General features: G+C 34.3%; 1 protein-coding gene across 3 annotated transcripts in view; it reads right to left on the reverse strand.

Annotated features, from left to right (window-relative positions):
• Positions 1-17,679, reverse strand: part of TTC21B (tetratricopeptide repeat domain 21B) — a 39,359-nt gene that overhangs the window by 17,497 nt on the left and 4,183 nt on the right. For 2 of the 3 annotated variants that reach the window (XM_057423746.1, XM_057423748.1), the window contains exons 5-18: positions 16,176-16,298; positions 14,157-14,314; positions 13,688-13,772; positions 12,347-12,445; positions 11,564-11,756; positions 10,752-10,849; positions 10,060-10,260; positions 8,032-8,161; positions 7,454-7,611; positions 6,927-7,151; positions 5,909-6,147; positions 5,513-5,585; positions 4,381-4,491; positions 1,083-1,221 (exon numbers count right to left, since the gene is read on the reverse strand). In XM_057423746.1, coding sequence (XP_057279729.1) covers positions 1,083-1,221; positions 4,381-4,491; positions 5,513-5,585; positions 5,909-6,147; positions 6,927-7,151; positions 7,454-7,611; positions 8,032-8,161; positions 10,060-10,260; positions 10,752-10,849; positions 11,564-11,756; positions 12,347-12,445; positions 13,688-13,772; positions 14,157-14,314; positions 16,176-16,298 — 2,032 coding nt within the window. The remainder of the gene's footprint in view (positions 1-1,082; positions 1,222-4,380; positions 4,492-5,512; positions 5,586-5,908; positions 6,148-6,926; positions 7,152-7,453; positions 7,612-8,031; positions 8,162-10,059; positions 10,261-10,751; positions 10,850-11,563; positions 11,757-12,346; positions 12,446-13,687; positions 13,773-14,156; positions 14,315-16,175; positions 16,299-17,679) is intronic. The other variant, XM_057423747.1, reaches the window with a different exon arrangement.

The raw sequence follows: 17,679 nt of genomic DNA on the forward strand, positions 1-17,679 counted from the left end.
AGAAATGAAGGATATTTCAACATTTCTTAAAAAAAAATCCCACAAAAAAACCCTAAAATATTAAACTTCAATAATTTTCCCAATCAGCCAATGAGTTATATATTTTTTTTTATATAGAGAACGTGTGTACATCAAAGACATACAAAAAAGGATATTGGCTTACATACTTTTTTGCTTCCTTGTAAGATGGAAGAGAAGATTTTAAAGTACACAGGACAAATGTATTTAGTGCTAATTTATCTTTCCACACCAGAAGATCAAGCTGCCTTGAACATGATTATTAAATTAACCAGAGCCTCAAAGGCTTAACTAAGGCAGGAATATAACATTAAATCAGAAGATTTTTTCAGTAAGTAGTAAACAAGACAGAAAACCAACTCTCCCCTGCACAGTATGAAAGGCCAGTAAAAGAGTGACATAAGAAAAATTTACAGAAGGGACTAGGAATAAGACTTAATCATACTAACTATTTCTGTATTCAGATAGCCACAAAAGTTAACAAGTGTAATTCAGCCATTGAAAAGATTTCCTTAATTAAGGGTATAGCTTGACAGCTCACATTAAAACTTCTTAATTGCCTTTTAACAAAAACAAGGAAAAAAATCCCCAAGTTTTAGCTTTGTAAGTGCATATTCCTAATATAAAAGTAGGGTAAAAGAGGTTCCTAAAAGGCATCTTCAACCATTTTTATCTCTTTTCTCTGAAAGACACTGGGTAGTATTAATTACTTAAACAACTACTTCTTAACAGTAGGAATGACTCATCTACACTCAATTCAGAATCACATTTGTCAGCACAGAACAGAAAGAACTTTATATGTGTGCAGCTCTGCCATCGTATTTACTTACTCCATCTACCAGAGATGTTGCATCTTTAAAAGTCCTGGCACAAGCACCTTTAAAGGTAAGTGAAGTTTATTTTAAGTGAAAAATGAGAAATGCACTCTAACAGTTTTCTGTGGTTTTAACAAGAAAAAACAAACCAAACCACAAAAGTTTGTATGGAACTTGTTTACTCCTTGGAATCATGCAGAAAACAAACAATAGAAACTATGTTTTGTTGCAAATTAATAACATTCCTACCAGGCTCACGATCTAAAGCTTGCTGAAGTACTCTTTCTGCCTTTTCATACTGCTTCAGTTTCATTAAAAGCTCAGCCAAATCATAGCGAAGGAATTTCTGTTGACCATTTCTCAATGCAGCCTCATAGTAACTGATTGCCTAACGGGAAGAAATAAAAATCTGACTGTTATTTAAAGATAAATTTTAAAGGCAACAACTTTTCTACTTAAGTATGTAGTGACATGCTGCTTAAGAGTTTTCTTTCTTTTCTTTCTTCGCTGCTCTTGCAACCAAGTCATTTTTAATAAATACTATATTAAAAAGAACAAATATTATTTAAATGCAAGTTCAGGCTTCCAAAAAGGTAATACCAAATTAAAGATGAATAGAATAACTAGAGCCCACATTTTGATAACAGGCATGCATTTACATGGCCTAACCACATTATCACGTTCTATCTTCGACAGGATCACTGGCAATTAAATTACATTTTTAGTAGCTGCTGAAGTTGCATAATTCCAGGCAAATTGGAGTTACAAAGTTCTGTTTTACTGCATACAAAGGACAAATATTTTCCCAAAGTCTACCTGAAATACATGATGATATAAGTTACGAAAAGTTTAAAAATATCAACGAAGCATAATCTAATAGGAAGGAATTTTTCTCTTCATTTCTAAACATAAAAACTGGCAATCATATCAGTTTAAAAAAGTCAAATATTTACTCAAGAAAAAACAAAAGCAATGTTCTGGATTAATAAACTATTGTTCCATAAGTTTTAAAAATATCCACTTCAATATAATAACTCAAATAGTCTTGGAATAGGATGTTACTTTTCTAAGTAAAAAAAAAAATAAAACAAGAACTGCTACATGCTGAAAAGGTACATTTCCAAAACGAAACTGAAATAGTTATTAATTTTTGTTGTTTTAAAAGAGAAAACATTTAAACATGCATAATAATGCACACATCAGGCAGGTTACTTATTTAGACTTAAGCATCCTAAGGATGACACAGCTGAACCCTCAGAATAAAAACAACTAAAATCCATGAAATACCCACCACCATATAGACTAAGTTTTTCTACAGCAGCTCTAGGAATTGTCACAGTGCATTAGGTTATTACATACACAAAAAAGGTTTGAAGTATCACGGAGCAAGACAGGAATCATATAGTGAGCTGCCTGTAGTACTGACCTGAAGAGAAGCAAGGCAAAATTCTAACATTGCAAATACAAAACACAATTTGGACACACCCTCCAGTAGTTTGAAGTTGCCCAAATAAAATTATTTGTTCCTGCAAGTTTCCCCCAAACATTTTCTTCTGGTTTTCCTACAATAAGAAGCTAAAGCCTTTATCAGTACTCTCCTAGCCAACATTAAGGCTAGGAGATGTAATAAATCTGGGTCAACGAAGAAATAATTAAACATGGATTTGAGTGCACTTAATCACATAAACTGTAAGTCACCAGACCTACAATTCACCAGATTTGTATCCACCAACGTACAGCTGTGCACTTCGCCAGATACTTTGAAGAGGACCTACAAACTTACTTTCAGAACAAAAAAGACTCTTCAGTGCTTTAAAGGCTTCCTTCTATTCAACCTGACAACAGCACAATTGTAGTTAAGTAATTACATTATGCATACACAAGAGCCAGCTTATACATCACAAATACAAAAATTATATATATATAGAGTCCCTGGAATAACACTCTGAAACTTTCACATTCAATATGATAAGAAATCGGTAGCAGGATTTCTATGCAACATACCTCCCCAGTCACTCCTTGGCAACTTGTTTGTTCACTGGCCTTACGGAAAAAAAAGTAGTAATCTATCAAATAAGACATTCCCAGAAGATGGATAACCTTTGGGTTTACTCCACAGAGCTAAAACCATGTTTCTCCTTCAACACCATCCTGACAACTGTAATAAAGATGCAACTTTAAACAAGTCAGATGATGGCATATTAGTACAGTGCTTGAAAGACTCTCTGCAGTATCACTTACCTACACTGGTAATACACAGATTCAAATCAGTATTAAGCCTGACAAGAAGTGATGATGGGAACTAGCAGTCCTGTCCTAAATCCAAGGTAGAAAATAATTTTCGAAGAATCATATAATGGTTTGGGATGGAAGGGACATTAAAGATGATCTAGTTCCAACCCCCATAAGCAGGGTCACCCTTCACTAGATCAGGTTGCTCAAATCACCATCCAACCTGGCCTTGAACACTTCTAGGGATGAGGCATCAACTTTTCGGGGTAACCTGTTCCAGTATCTCACCACCACCACAATAAGGAATTTCTGCCTCATACCTAATCTAAATCTTCTCTTTCAGTTTAAAACCATCACCTCTTATCACTGCACTCCCTGGTAAAGAGACCCTAATGATCTTTCCTGCAGGTCCCGTTTTAGTACCAGAAGGCTGCTGTCCAGTCTCGCCAGGGCCTTCTCCACGCTGAACAATCAGACTCTCACCCTTTCTTCACAGACAAGGTGCTGCAGCCCCCTGATCATCTTTGTGTTCCTCCTAACTTATTCCAGGCTCAATAAAGATAGAGATGCCGTTATTTGAAATAAGTTCAATAAGTAGAGTGGAAGATTGCACTAAGAATCTATGAAAGTGATACTGCTGAAACAAAACACAGAGACATTTCTCGTACTTTGTCTCCCAGGCACTTTCTGTACCCATTTACAGTTTCCTATTTCAATACAAGTGACTAGAAAAAAAGAGCAGACACTGAAAGTTAGGAACTTGGCACTGATTTCTCTGCAACTAACAATCCATGTCAAAGCCACTTGTACAGAACATACATGCCAGCTTGGGATGATAGTGGCTTCCTCCAAAAAAGAATTAAGAAACACTCAGCTTCTTTCACAGCACATATGCAGAAGAATACTGCAAGCACAAAACAGTTTGTCTTTTGCAACATGAAGACTATTCAAGAACATTGTATTAAAAGACTCAGTGAGATGTAAACAAAACCTAAGAGACCCAAGTTCAAGATGCCTGTATGTAAGCACTAAGGTACAATCACACCATTTCTCCAGCATTACAGCCCTGCTTGCTTCCTTCCCAGGCTGTTCCAAAATGCCTTCTTCCTTTCCCTGTACTGTGAAGGGTCACAGAGGGCTGAACAGGTATTTCAAAGGGGATCTACAAACATATGTTCAGGATAAAAAGTCTGTTAGGCACTTAAAAATGAAATGCTGCTACTACCCAAACTGTAAACAAAAATCAGGCAAAGCCCACATGTTCACAATAATGGACACAGTATTTAACTAGCCTAATATAGTACTTATAGAATACCTTAGAATAGCTATGTGTTTTGATTAGTGCTTTTCCAATTTTACTTGCTAAAGCTGGATCTTTTGGATTTTTCTTCAAGGCCTGCTCGTAGACTTCTATGGCTTCATCAGGCTTCAGACAGTAAAAAAATAGAAACACAGAAGTCAAAGATTAACACAAAAAATGTCTGAACAAAACAAAATCTGGTAACAATTCCAGGAATGACTGCCAAGTACTACTGATTCATAAGCTACATACTTCTGAGAGAAGAATGGTCACTATAAAATTGCTGGAAGTGTAAAGCCCATGTAAACTTACATTTCCATGCCAAAACAGAATGCGGAGATGACTTTGCAAACAAACAAGCCTGATTTAACCTGATCCTTTTTTCACTGAAATTTCTCTACTACTGTTTCACTAGTTAACAAACTTATGCAGACTTATTACTGTGCTGGACAATCATCCATTTCTCTCCTCTAGCCATGTTACAGCAGACCTAAACGATTTCCCTTTTGCTTCTTAATTCTTCATTAAGGAGACAAATGTACACAAACATTAATAAGTAACCATTAATGATGTACAATTCCCCAAACTAGTAATCTGAACTATGAGATATGTGTTCTAACCCAATATATTCTTTCAACATCTGAATTTAAATGTGTATCCTTCCAAATCCTAGGTCCACTTGACTACACCGTCTTCTAAAAATACCGAGTCGTATTTCAAATTCATCAAAAAAGCAAAGGATATAAAAAAATGTACAGGAATTCAGTAATTTAAAATTTAAAAATAGAACTAAGTTACCTAGAATTATTCTAAACTTCAAAACTCTTTTAAACATCTTCAACTTCTTTCTGAATTTAATTTAGCTCTTGCTTTTAATTTCTGTTAGTCTTATGGGTCAGTAATCTTCTAGATAAAACTCCCACCTTGGCTTTCACCCAGTCAGTTATTAGAAGAAATGCATTTTCAACTGCTTTTTCTTTGAACTCAACAGTTACATTTGTAGCCAGTAATTACAGGGGTTTTTCACATCCTAAAGCAGTTTCTGTTTGCCAATTACCAATCAATAAGTCAACATGTTACATTGCCTCAACTTGCCAAAGTCAACAAATGACTCATATCATTCTATTCATCTCTAGCAGGCACTTACCTCTTGAATATTCATGTACGCATCACCAAGAAGAAGGAAAGTATAAGCACTTGGCAATTTTTCTACTAGGTCTCTGGAAACAGAAGACAGAATTTTGCTCAGAATTTAACATGTCAATGCTGGTATCTAAACAACAATAAATAGGGCACAACAATTTTCTATTCTGCAAATTTTAGTTTTTATTTCTGAAAATAAAACAAACAAAAAAATCTGAAGTATCTTTCCAAACCAGGACTCCCAGATACTGTTTTAAATGCTACAACACTAACTCAAATGAATTCATTATGTCACTACATATTACTAACTTATTACAGTAGGAAGAGAAAAAAAAATGAGCTCACCATGCTACCATAAAACACCTTGGAAAATATATACACACACACCGCAAACTTTTACCTGTAGCAACCAGCATATAACCTCTTATCTTTCCTATGCTGAAGATAAATATCTGCCATTTTTTCTTTAGCTTGTACAAAGTAAGGCTGTTCAGGTGTAATATTTCGGAGCATAGTCAAGGCTTGTTCAACATCTCCTTGAGCAATTGCCAGATCTGCATTTGCAATCACAACTCTTAGTTCCTCAGAAGTTCCAGAAAATTCATTAATGGCTTCTTGCAGTACTATAACTGCTTCATGCTGCAAATAATAAAACCAATAGAATTGATGTATTTCCTGTTGTTAAACAGCCAAAAGTAAAGACATCATAAGCAAATAAATGTCTGGGGGTATTATAAAGACCAACAGAAAAAAAACCTCACAAAAAACCCCAAGCCATAGGATCCATTTGTTTTGCTAAAACATTTAATTCTCTTTCCTCTTGATTTTTTTAAATAAAACATATCTGGTATGAACCACCAGAGAAAGTTTTAGTAAAGAAAATAACGTCTGCATTGCATATATATAAGGAGATGCCCAAAACTAATCTGGATAATGCCTTTAGTACCTCCTTCCTGCTTGAGCAGAATGACCTCCAGAGGTCTCTTCCAACTACATGATTGTGCATAGCTTCTCTTATATTCGTATACCTATGTAGTGTTCTACTGTTCATTAAGAGAGTAAGAATGGTGCTACAGAAAGATCGTGATCCAAAAATATTTCTAATACCAGTCAAACAAAACAGGAATCTACATTCCAGCAGATGACCACCAACAGCATCTCCTCCTCAAAATTAAAAAAGGTCTTGTAGACTAAACATTTAACACCTGCAAGTCAGGTTACTTTTTTTCTCTGTACAACTTCAGGTACAAGCTGTCAAGTCAGATATTAACACCTTTGGATTTCACCAAGCAAATCTTCTGATAAAAAAAAAATTTGGTTTTCTATTCTGAACTAATATGAAGATAGACACTTCTGTTAACGGGAAGAAGAAATTGTTTTCAGGTAGGTATTACATCTTAGTAAGTTTGCTATCTTACCGGTTCTCCATTTAAACGATGAACTTCTACTAACTCCAGGAAGACGGACACACGATCACTTGTGTCAATTTCAATTCTTTTCCCTTTAGTTTTTGAGGAAGCTGCAGATTTTCTCATTCCAGGCAAATTCTTTGCCATCTGTAAAGTCTTAATAGCCTCTGATAATTCTCCCATCTTCTTCTGGGTTTGGGCCTTAATTAAGTGATAAACAGGATGTTCTCTCACCTAAAATATATAATGAGATAAGGAGTTGCACAGTATTCAAACCCTTTGAAAGAAGATTTTTTTTTATAGTGACCTTAGTTCCTTCTTTCCCCCAAATATATCTGATTTCAACTTCGGTAATTTACTTATGAAAACACCAGAATTTTCAAAGAGTATGCAAACTAGTAATTAAGTAAATTAATTCCTACACCCCCAAGTCATCCTTCTCAGGGTTGTTTAGTTCCGTTTAAAAATTATTATATGCAAAAACATACAACTTCAGGTGACTGAATAAAATTGTTTCATTCTCTTGTCAAACTCACCTCGAAGCTGTAGCTCAGACAAAGTTCCAAGGATTGAGAACATAGCTTAGTGTTGTTTTGAGCCAAGTACACCTGGGCCATCAGTAAGTGTGCATCTGCATAGGAAGGATTCCTTTCAAGACAGTAACGTAGATTACTATGGGCTGCTTCAATATCCCCTAGGAAGTCAAAAAGGGAAAGTGAAAAAAAAAACAGTTTATATGAAATGCACAGGTTAAATAGGGAGCACTTATTTTTTTAATGTGAGCATTTTGTGAAGAAGCTCATATGCCAAGTATTATGTGGCTATGAAATGAAACCAAAAGCAAATCAAAGGTAGGACGCTTTCCTATTGTTCCATCTCAATAAGTGATTTTTTTGGAAGCAATAGATTTAAAAATACCATATTTATGTCTTTGTACAATTAAGATGCCCTCATACAAATCACAAAAAAAGGCAGTACGAATGTTTTTCACTGAGCTGTAATGCACTACTGTGCAGTGAAAGAAAAAATTCATTACGATTTAAAAGCATGAAATCAATTTTTTGTATTAAAGAAACTAAAGAGGTGGATAGTTATCCATTCACATAACTATTACCTGACAAGTATTTTACTTTTGCAATTAAAAAGACAGCTTGGTGAAGACCAGGCACAGTTTTTACTACAGTTTCAAGAACAGAAGCACAGTGCTTGAGAAGCGGCGAAGGAGACTGCCCAGGACTTGCAGGCTAAGGGTAAAAAAAAAAAACAAACAAAATCAACCACACAACAAACAAAACACACACAAAAATCCCCAAACCAAAACAAACAAACAAAAAAAACAAACCAACAAACCCAACCCCAAAAAACAACACTTCAGTGACTGGTTTTGGACTTGTCTTTTATTTCAAGTCTGAGCTTCATTTTAAACTCAAATGGGTCACACCAAAGCACTTTGACTTTATTAAGCCCTAAAATCTAAAAGCTGTCATTGTGAAGGAATATAAAAATACGTTTTAAATTTAAGGGGGCAACTTCTGGGTATAAGCAGGAACATAAGAGAGCCTCATGAACTTCAAGGATGATGTAACGCTTCAGATCTGACATAAGCTGAAGATTCAGCTCATAAACGTTTGGTGACATACTCTGAAATACCCTGCCAACTCATCCAACACAATGGTGACATGAACTAAATTTCAAGAGAAGTTGGAATGAATGACCACAAGGATGAGAAGAAAAGGTTCTGGTCCTGTCCCTCCTACCCTCATTCCACACCACAGAACATATCCATACTGCTAGCAACAAACTGAAAACAGCAGCTGAGAAATAGCACCTTTCCCGTAAACTGCTAGTACAATGTACCACATTTTAGCTGCTCATTATCAGAAACATTGTTCATTTCCCCCCACTACTTTAGCTAGTTGCTAACTGTTACATATAAAAAAGGAAAAGGCAGCCTAAAGATCCTTCTGTTCACAGCTTACATTTCCACAGGACTGATGCCCCGGAGAAGCAGCAATCATCCACTATGAAACTGGGAGCTTCCACCACTTGGCTCCTGGCTGAACGCCTGACTTTCTAATACCACAAACCTCTTTTTGCAATGAAGAGATAAGAAAACTTCAGGAAAAGCCTACCTCTTCTTTTCCAGTTTTTTTTTTTTTTCCTATGAACAACAGTTCAGGAAAAAAGTTTTCATTCCAAATTAAATACCATCTTTGCCACTAAGTACTTATGGAATACACCCCAGGCAAATCTTCAGACAAGACACTACCTCACTGAATGACACTTCTTATGTATGTCCATCTGTGACATGAAATTGCCTTTGTTACTGATGTTTTAGACTTACAAACATTACCATTACATTATAGATGGTGGTATAACAATAGAAAACTATTTGTCCGCCTGTTAAGATTTTTAAAACTGCACATGAATAAATATTTACAGGAAGGTTCTATAGTTAGACCAGAAATCTGCTAATGACAGGATAACAAAAGTCAGTTCCCACCTATTTCAGAAGAATAATCTATTTCAGGAAGATGTTATTTTAAAGAAACTTTAACTGTGTTTCTTCTGCTTTAGCAGTATCAGGTGCCCATTAAATTTCTTGGTTCTACATGCATTTGTTGCCAAAACTAGCACAAGCAAATTCAGACACAAAAAATTAGCCATCTAAGTAATACCTTTCTTTGGAATTACTAATAACAATGATGATACAACAAGTAGCACTTCACTGAATTTTACCAACACAAAAAAGAAGCTGAAATGAAGAAAGAACATAGGTATACTAAAAAAAAATACCCTGAGCTGACAAAAATATTTCAATAGGATCACCAGTGTGAACATCCTACGTTCATATTGAGATAGCTCTGCTCACTGTACTGTTAGTTTCCTGATCAAGAGATACGAAAAAGTATAAATGCACATACCGTGCACTAAACAAATATTCCAGTTTCCACAGGTATCATTATTCCAACTTAATTCACAGAAGATACGTTTTCATAGATATTCTGATTAAACATATGTATTAAAAAAAATTTATTCACAATTTAACAGGGAAAATTTTCTAAATTTTTGCTTCATGATCTCAAAATAAAATCCAAGAATAATTTCCATTTTCAGGCAAATGTCATCTACAGCTGCTTACCTGTGCTGGGCAAAAATTAAGATACTCCTTAATGATTTCTAGCAAGAAATCAGGGTTTAGTTTTTCCAAATATTCCACACCAAGAGGAAAACCACACAGAGATGAAAAGTGAGTGTCCAGAACATCATTCAGTAAGGCAATAACTTCTTCTTGTCTCTTCTGCTTTTTCATTGCTAGGACTGCACACAAGAAAGATAATTCCTACAGGTAAAAAAGGAATAAAACATTCTCCATAATCCAGATACATGCATCTGTTACTCATACAATAGTATATAATTACTAATGTTAGCCATATCTTCTTTACATTTAGGGACACTGTAAGACATTTAGTAAGTTCACTGTAAATTACATTTATGATTATCATATCGATGTATTCCTTTAATTTCTGCTAGAAGCTCTAAATGCTTCCAAGCCCAAAATCCTGATGATAATTAATATCCCTCCCTTCCTGGCATTTCAAACTTCAGATAAGTTTGCACTGCAGGAAGGCAATAATGTTTTTGCTCTATAAGGAAACAGCCTTGTGTTGCAAAGCTAGACAACACATGAACTTAGATAGACAGCACAAAAAAATGAAACTTGGATTTAATGGTACTCCATGCTCTGCTCAAGTGACTGAAATACAGAAGTAGCTAGTAGACCAGAATACAGATTGTAATCAAAGTATTTTAATGAAAGAAGATGTCTCTTACCCCAGATTTCCCAATGGACTGTTGAATTTCATTAAGAAACTCCAGTTGCTGCTCTACATCTTCTAACTGTCCTTGTATTAGCTGACAACGGATAATTCCTGTAATACATTCAAACATTTTATTGTAGATTTGCCTCCTAGTCAAGCACACGCTTTGTTTTCCAGAATTAATGGAATTCACTTCCACAAACCACTCCCACCCTCTAAATTTTTTATAGAGTTTAAGGTGATGCCATAGTCAGGTAGAAAACTGCATGGGGGTGGTGGGGAAGAAGAGGGAAATCTGTGAAGCAACTCTGCCATATTTACTCTCCATTGTCTTGAGAGCAATTAAACTTTATCAAAAGTAATTTATTTTTTTCGAAAGAATGCAATAGGCACACAAACAGTATCAGATATTTTGATTATATTTTTTCAATCTAATTTGGACACCTATGGAGAGCTTGTTCTATCAACTGCCCTTGATTTGTTTTTGTAGTGCCTAAGAATTCTCTTGTTCTCAGGTTCTACAGAAATAAGATAATTTAAAAAAAAAAATAAATAGAGCCACATCTCTGTCCTTAGCATTACTTTGAGAGTTCTAATTTAAAAGTTTCACTTTCCAAAAGGAAGACCAAGACACATATCCAGTGAGGAGAAACTGCTGCTACAAGGAGACTGCATAACATGAATCAGGAAGTAACTGCCCAACGATCCCACTCTAATAGTTCTAGATTTTCTTAGCAGCAGTAGTAGGAAAACTTGATCAGAAAAAAAAAGTATTGCCTATGCCTTAAGACCAGTAAAAAACAAAAGAAAAGTGTAAGACCTTACCAGTTAGCGCAGGAACGCTTGTTTCATCAAGTCTCATAGCAGTCTTGTACCATTTTAAAGCTTCTTTCACTTTTCCTTGTAAAATCATTTGGTAGCCAAGCTCAGTAGCAAATTCTGCATTGTCAGGTGCCAGATCAAATGCTCTTTCAACTAAGGTTTGTGTATGTTGAAGGATGAGCTGGTCCCGGCCACACTAATGTTAAGAATAAACCTTCAGTTTTCCTCATTTTTCAGATTTACTTAGATAAATACACTGACTATTGCTGTAGCAGTTAAGACAACAACATCTTGTACACAACTAACATAATCTTTAGTAGCTGTAAAAATTATGACGTTGAAGCATGTTAGATTCCAACATAAATCTACAGTACTACACAGTAAGGAAGAGTTGACAGTTACTTTGAATGCCTTCTTAAAACAGTTCTGATAAATACAAAGATTAAAGAAACCTTCCACTTCAAGGGTATGTGATTAATCTTGTCACTTTCCTATGCTAAGAATATGGTCGGTAGACATTTGAGTGTATTTTCATTGGAATCTTGTTTCTTATTTAAAAGCAAGCAGTAAAAACATTTTTTTGAATGAGATAGCTTAAGTGTGGTAATTCGTACTGAATGGAAAACTTAAAAAACGTAGTTACCAAAGGCTACATAAGGATATCTATTTAAACTGTCTGCAGTATTCTACTTTTTGATAGACATTTAACAACTGCCTACCAGAAGATAAAACAAAAAACAGAATGTATGGATAGCAGTATGATGCTTAAGAAAAAGGCATACTCACTGTTCTACTGAAAGCTAAAGCCATTTTACAGAAGAGCTCCGAATTATGTGGTTCTAATCTGTCCAGGGCTTTAATTAGGTCTCTCAGTCTTGCTGAAGCCTTAGAGAAAAAAAGGAGTAACGTAACAAGTAACAGAAAGAACCAACAGATTAGGACAATTGAACAGCTTTCACTACAAAGTAGTCACATACTTTACTATTCAGTAACATCTTGAAATATAAACTTGGAATTTTTCAGGGGTAGCAGTTAGGTTTCTTTTGGAAGTCTTAAAAAAATACTGAATCACGTTAAAATCTCATCAGTTTTTTTAATGTTTTCCTAGACACGGGTCTTAACCACATGTGACATTTTACCCCAGAATCTTTTGTTTACACACTACCATGTTCAGCAATTTTCATTCCTAGGTGGCTTTAATGAATTGAAGTCTGCAATTGTTAGTTTCTCCACATTTCCCATGACTTTGCAGAGGCAATACTTAAATTTGATTTTAAATACACTAGAGAGTTCTTTGCAATAACTAAAAATACGTTATACAACCTAAAACACTTTTTCCTCTTATTACTTGAAAGTAAACCTACAAAACACCACAAGCACTTTACTTTTTTGCCAAGTCTCCACTTAGATTATACCACCATTTTTGCATAATGGAAAAGATATATTTTAAAAATATTTTAAAATATATTTTAAAACATACAATGGTTTTTCACAACAACACATTTTAACATTTCCTAAAAAATGGCACAAGCACCATCGGTACAAAACACATGCATATATTCACTGTGCAGAAAAGAGATCTTGGGAGTAGAAGAAAAAGTTAAAGAGAATTCCTAGGGCTAAAAAAACCCACAGTAATTGCCAAAAAAAGGCAAACAAAACACAGGTTATACAACCTAACACAGATAGATGTAAAGTGACTGTGATCCCCTTCCAAAAATTTATAGATACAAAACTCATTACTTCCTTCTTTCAATTAATAAAATACTTCAAATTAATGGACAGCTTATAATAAATAATTTCTCAAATGAGCATTTAAACAATAAAAGTTTGCTTTGATGATTGAAATTAAGGTGATTCAATTAACTGTCCAGAGAATACTTCTCTTTGGTTTGATTCCTGTTGTCTACAAAGATGGAGGTAAAAAATTGTTTCCCTTGGCTTCCAGAACTGCCCCCAGCAATAAGCCAGAGCAACCATTTGAGTCAGAATAGGTGAATATACCTCTTCTGCAGATAAGCAGTACCACAGGAATGAAGTATGTGAGAAGACAAAGAAAATAGCGTATGTGGCATCTAGTCCCTACAAAGGCTCAGTTATGCTCAGTCTGCTGATTAAAAGACTCACCTCAGATATATTTCCTTCCCTGCACAGATAATGCAGGGCCTCCATTCTTATGGCTTCTAAATTGAGGGCATCTTTCTGCAATAGTCTAAAGCCAAACAAAAGGTGAATTGTAAAGAGACCAAAACAAAATGTTTACTCAATCTTCTGTTTTGCCCTAAAAGGGGAATAAAATAACTTGTATTGCAGTCACTTTAAGTAACAGCTCTCAACTGAAAGCACAGCTTTGTTACTTTATGTCTGTCCCTCAGACAACATCTTCTTCCATTCAAAATGGTTTCACACACTGATGCAGTATCCTCACAGAATTGCAAGGCTGAGTTCTAGCAAAACTTAAGCTTTTTTTTTTTCTTGATTTCCTAGTTAAAATTAATTGAAAATCAATGGAAACCTACCTACTTTTGTTGCAAAGTGTTCTTACAGTGTAAACATGGCAAGAACATAGATAACAGTGTGCTACTTCATTCTCTACCTATGTGCTGTTTCAACTGTCTGCTCCCAGTCCTGCAAGGCTAGTTGTAGCTTCATTTTCTTTATGAAAGCAGGAATGAAGTTTGGAAAGTTTGCAATTATCTGGTTCACAGTTTCCAGAGCTCCTGAAAAATTCTGACGGACTTCAAAATACTGTGCCTAAAGGAAGGAAGAGAAGTCACATCTAAAACCTGTATACTCACACAGGTGAGAAGATTTAGAAGTTCTGATACAGAAAACAGGAAAAAGAGCTAGTGAGAGAAAAATCTGTAAACAATAGTTTTACTTCAGCATCAACCACAACTAGAGATACTTCAACAATCAAATAGCAAGAGATGACATGTAAAACCTAGTGTGCGGTAAGCATTCTATAACAAAAGGTAATGACAGCATTTACAAGTAACTAATCATTTCCAAGCAAGAAAAAGAGATGTAGCTGAAGAGTAAGATTGTCTTACTAGTTTTGTTTTTTTTTTTTTTAATTTACAAGGTATTCCAAATACAAAACCACTTCAGAAGTATCAAGCACCAGTTTTAAATAAAAATCAACTTACAGCTTAAATCCTGTTTTGCTTTGATGCTGTGTGCATGCCATTTTATTTCATATTTTTGATAAAGAAATGGTGCAAATGCAGTAGTTTGAGAGTTAATTTCTTAAGTCATACCAAGCTAGCTGTCTGTCTAAAATCTAATTTCAGTAACTAAATTTGAGATATACTGGTAGTTGAATTCAACAGTCTGCATATAGCCAAGCACACATGATTAACCAAATACCATTGTGCATGCTCTCCTGAACTTTAGTCTTATTTTCATTGAACTACTTTTTCTGTGTTTAACTTTAGAATATTAAACTTTATATTAATAAGTAACAACGTATGTGATATGAACAATTAGTATACTCCAAACCTGACATGTAAAACCTAGTGCAGGGTAAGCATCCTGTAACAAAAAAAACAAAAACAAAAACAAACCCAAACCAAACAAAAAAATCCAACACCAAAACAAACAAACAAACAAAAAACAAAAACAAGAACAAACAAACAAAAAAAAACACCCAAAAAAACCCCCAGGAAAATGTGTAAACAAAATGATTCATGCCACTCTCTTAATGAAATATAACCAAAATAAGCAGTTGAAATGGTCCAATGATGATTAAAAAGAACCCAATGTTCATAGATTGGTTTTATTTAAACACTACAGTGTTTTTTTGTCATGGCACACAGCAATTCTGCAATGTTAATAGGTGTCCCATGCAAAAAAGGAAAAGACTACACATACTTTTATATTTTCAGGTGATTTGAAAACTCATTTCTTACACATAAATACATGAATAAAAAGTTTTTTCTTGTGTACATAGTAAAATCATAACCTCAGTATACATTTAGACAGACTGTATTTAAGATATACCTTTCTTTTTTACATTGGTATCTAATGAACCCTCAAGTATCACCTAAGAGGTAATTTTATTCCAAGGAAAAAAAAAAAACAAAAAAACCCTCTCAAACAAAATCAAAACACTCAGAAACCAAACCAACGGTGGAAACTGTATTTAGTGCAGCCGTATCTCACTGCAGCAATGTTTTATACTACAGAAATGTAATAATACAAGAACACTCCAGAAATTCATAATCATGTATATGGTAACTGACATAGTGTACCATTACCATGTACCAGTAGCATTACCCAGGCATGCCCCTTTGCCTTAATCTGCAAAGTAAGTGAGAAGTCTTACGAACTACAAACTACTTGAAATGGGCTGTCTAATACAGGACACAGAAGCATCAGTATATTTTTATTGTGCTAGTGATCAATTTGTTTGACAACTGTTCTATACTCCTTAAACAATCTTATAAATTGAGTAAAACTTCATTTATAAGACCTAGTCTTTTTCTCTAAACCAGCGCATATTTCTGCTCCTTGGACAAGCTCATTTGTGGACAACTTTTCTCAGCATTTCTCTAATCATTCTACAAGACTAACATGACATTTAGTAAGTGTTAAAATCATGATGCACACTTACTTTACCAAGCAGAGCAAAAACATCATTGCCTTCCTGCAGTGCTTCATCAAAATATTTTACAGTTTTTTTAATGTGACTTTCTTTTCCACAGGTGAGATCAAGCCATCCTTTCAAAATCAACCCCTATAAATAAAATATAAATTAGAATTCATCACTAACTAGGTGGTAAAAAAGTATACTTGATACATTAATAAGAATAACGTAAAAATAGGACTTAAATTATCTATAATAAACTATTTAAATATATATTTGAATTATAACTTGTCTACAGCATAACCTAAAATATTAGTAATTCACTACAGCATTAAATTAAACAAATGGTATATTTACTTACAGGATTAAAAACAAAAAACAAGGGCACTGAAATAGACTAACATACTCAGCAAACAGAACAAAAACATCACAGAAATGACTCATAAGACACAGTATTTTCTGCAAACCCTGCTGCAGAATATTTTCTTAAGATATATGAGACACGAAGAAGCAAATGGGGTGCTGAAAAAGCAGAGGCACCTGTTTTTTTTCTGTTAGTGTCCGATTAAAAAGAAAAACTTGTGTGCGAAGGGCAAAGATCTGACATCTCCCAAATCCCCAACAGCATTATAAATTAGTAAAACAGTATTATAAAAAAACATTATAGTTAGAAATTTTAGAAGCTGAAATGTCTCTTTTCACTGAAGGAATTATTGCCTGTAACTAATGAATTTTATTTCTCTTATGTGTTCCAGACATTTAATGACAGTTTAGGTAAATCTACTCTAAAGTGCTGGATTATTTCACCAAAATATAATTGCCATAAAATATTAAACCAGAAAATATCACTAGCTCTGTTATAACATAAAACTGAAGAAGAGTCATTTATTTAAAATGCAAAGGTTAGCAAAAGAGCCATATTCTGTAACTGCTAACAATCAGGGACAAGATTTTGTTATGCAACAGGAACTGGCTGAAATTGATATATTCAAGTTTTGGTTTTGTTTTTTTTTAAGGAGGTATTTTACTTCTCTATAAGAAGTACATAAAGTATCTTACCTAAGTAAATTGTATATACTAAGCAAACCATAATCCACAGAGTTTAAGTACCCTTAATCTCCTCCCAAAAACCATGAAGTATACATAACTTCATATTGTCAAACTTGGAACAGGGATAAGAATCATAAGTAAACTTGGCAAAATATTTTTTCCTGCATATTTAAATGCCAGTGTATATTTTTACATGTGTGCATGTCCCTCTGTATAAAAAAACCATATACAATATTTCAAATTCATTAAACACCTCTGCTGAAAGCATTTCCTACTAAGCAACATTCCCAAATAATCTTCTGAAAACAAAAACAAGCAAACAAACCCCAACTACTACGACTTTAATAAGCAAAGTCATAAATACTGCTGTTTTACAGAAACGGCATACCATTAGTCTTTTTTAGAAATAAACATATTAATGCTTTGTGATGTCCCTAATTATTTCTTCATGAGTAAAATTTAAGCAGCAATTAAAAATAGA

Source organism: Pezoporus wallicus, unplaced genomic scaffold, assembly GCF_028554395.1.
Source record: "Pezoporus wallicus isolate ANWC-B61680 ecotype Strahan unplaced genomic scaffold, APGP_CSIRO_Pwel_v1 contig_1181, whole genome shotgun sequence".
Lineage (NCBI taxonomy): Eukaryota > Metazoa > Chordata > Aves > Psittaciformes > Psittacidae > Pezoporus > Pezoporus wallicus.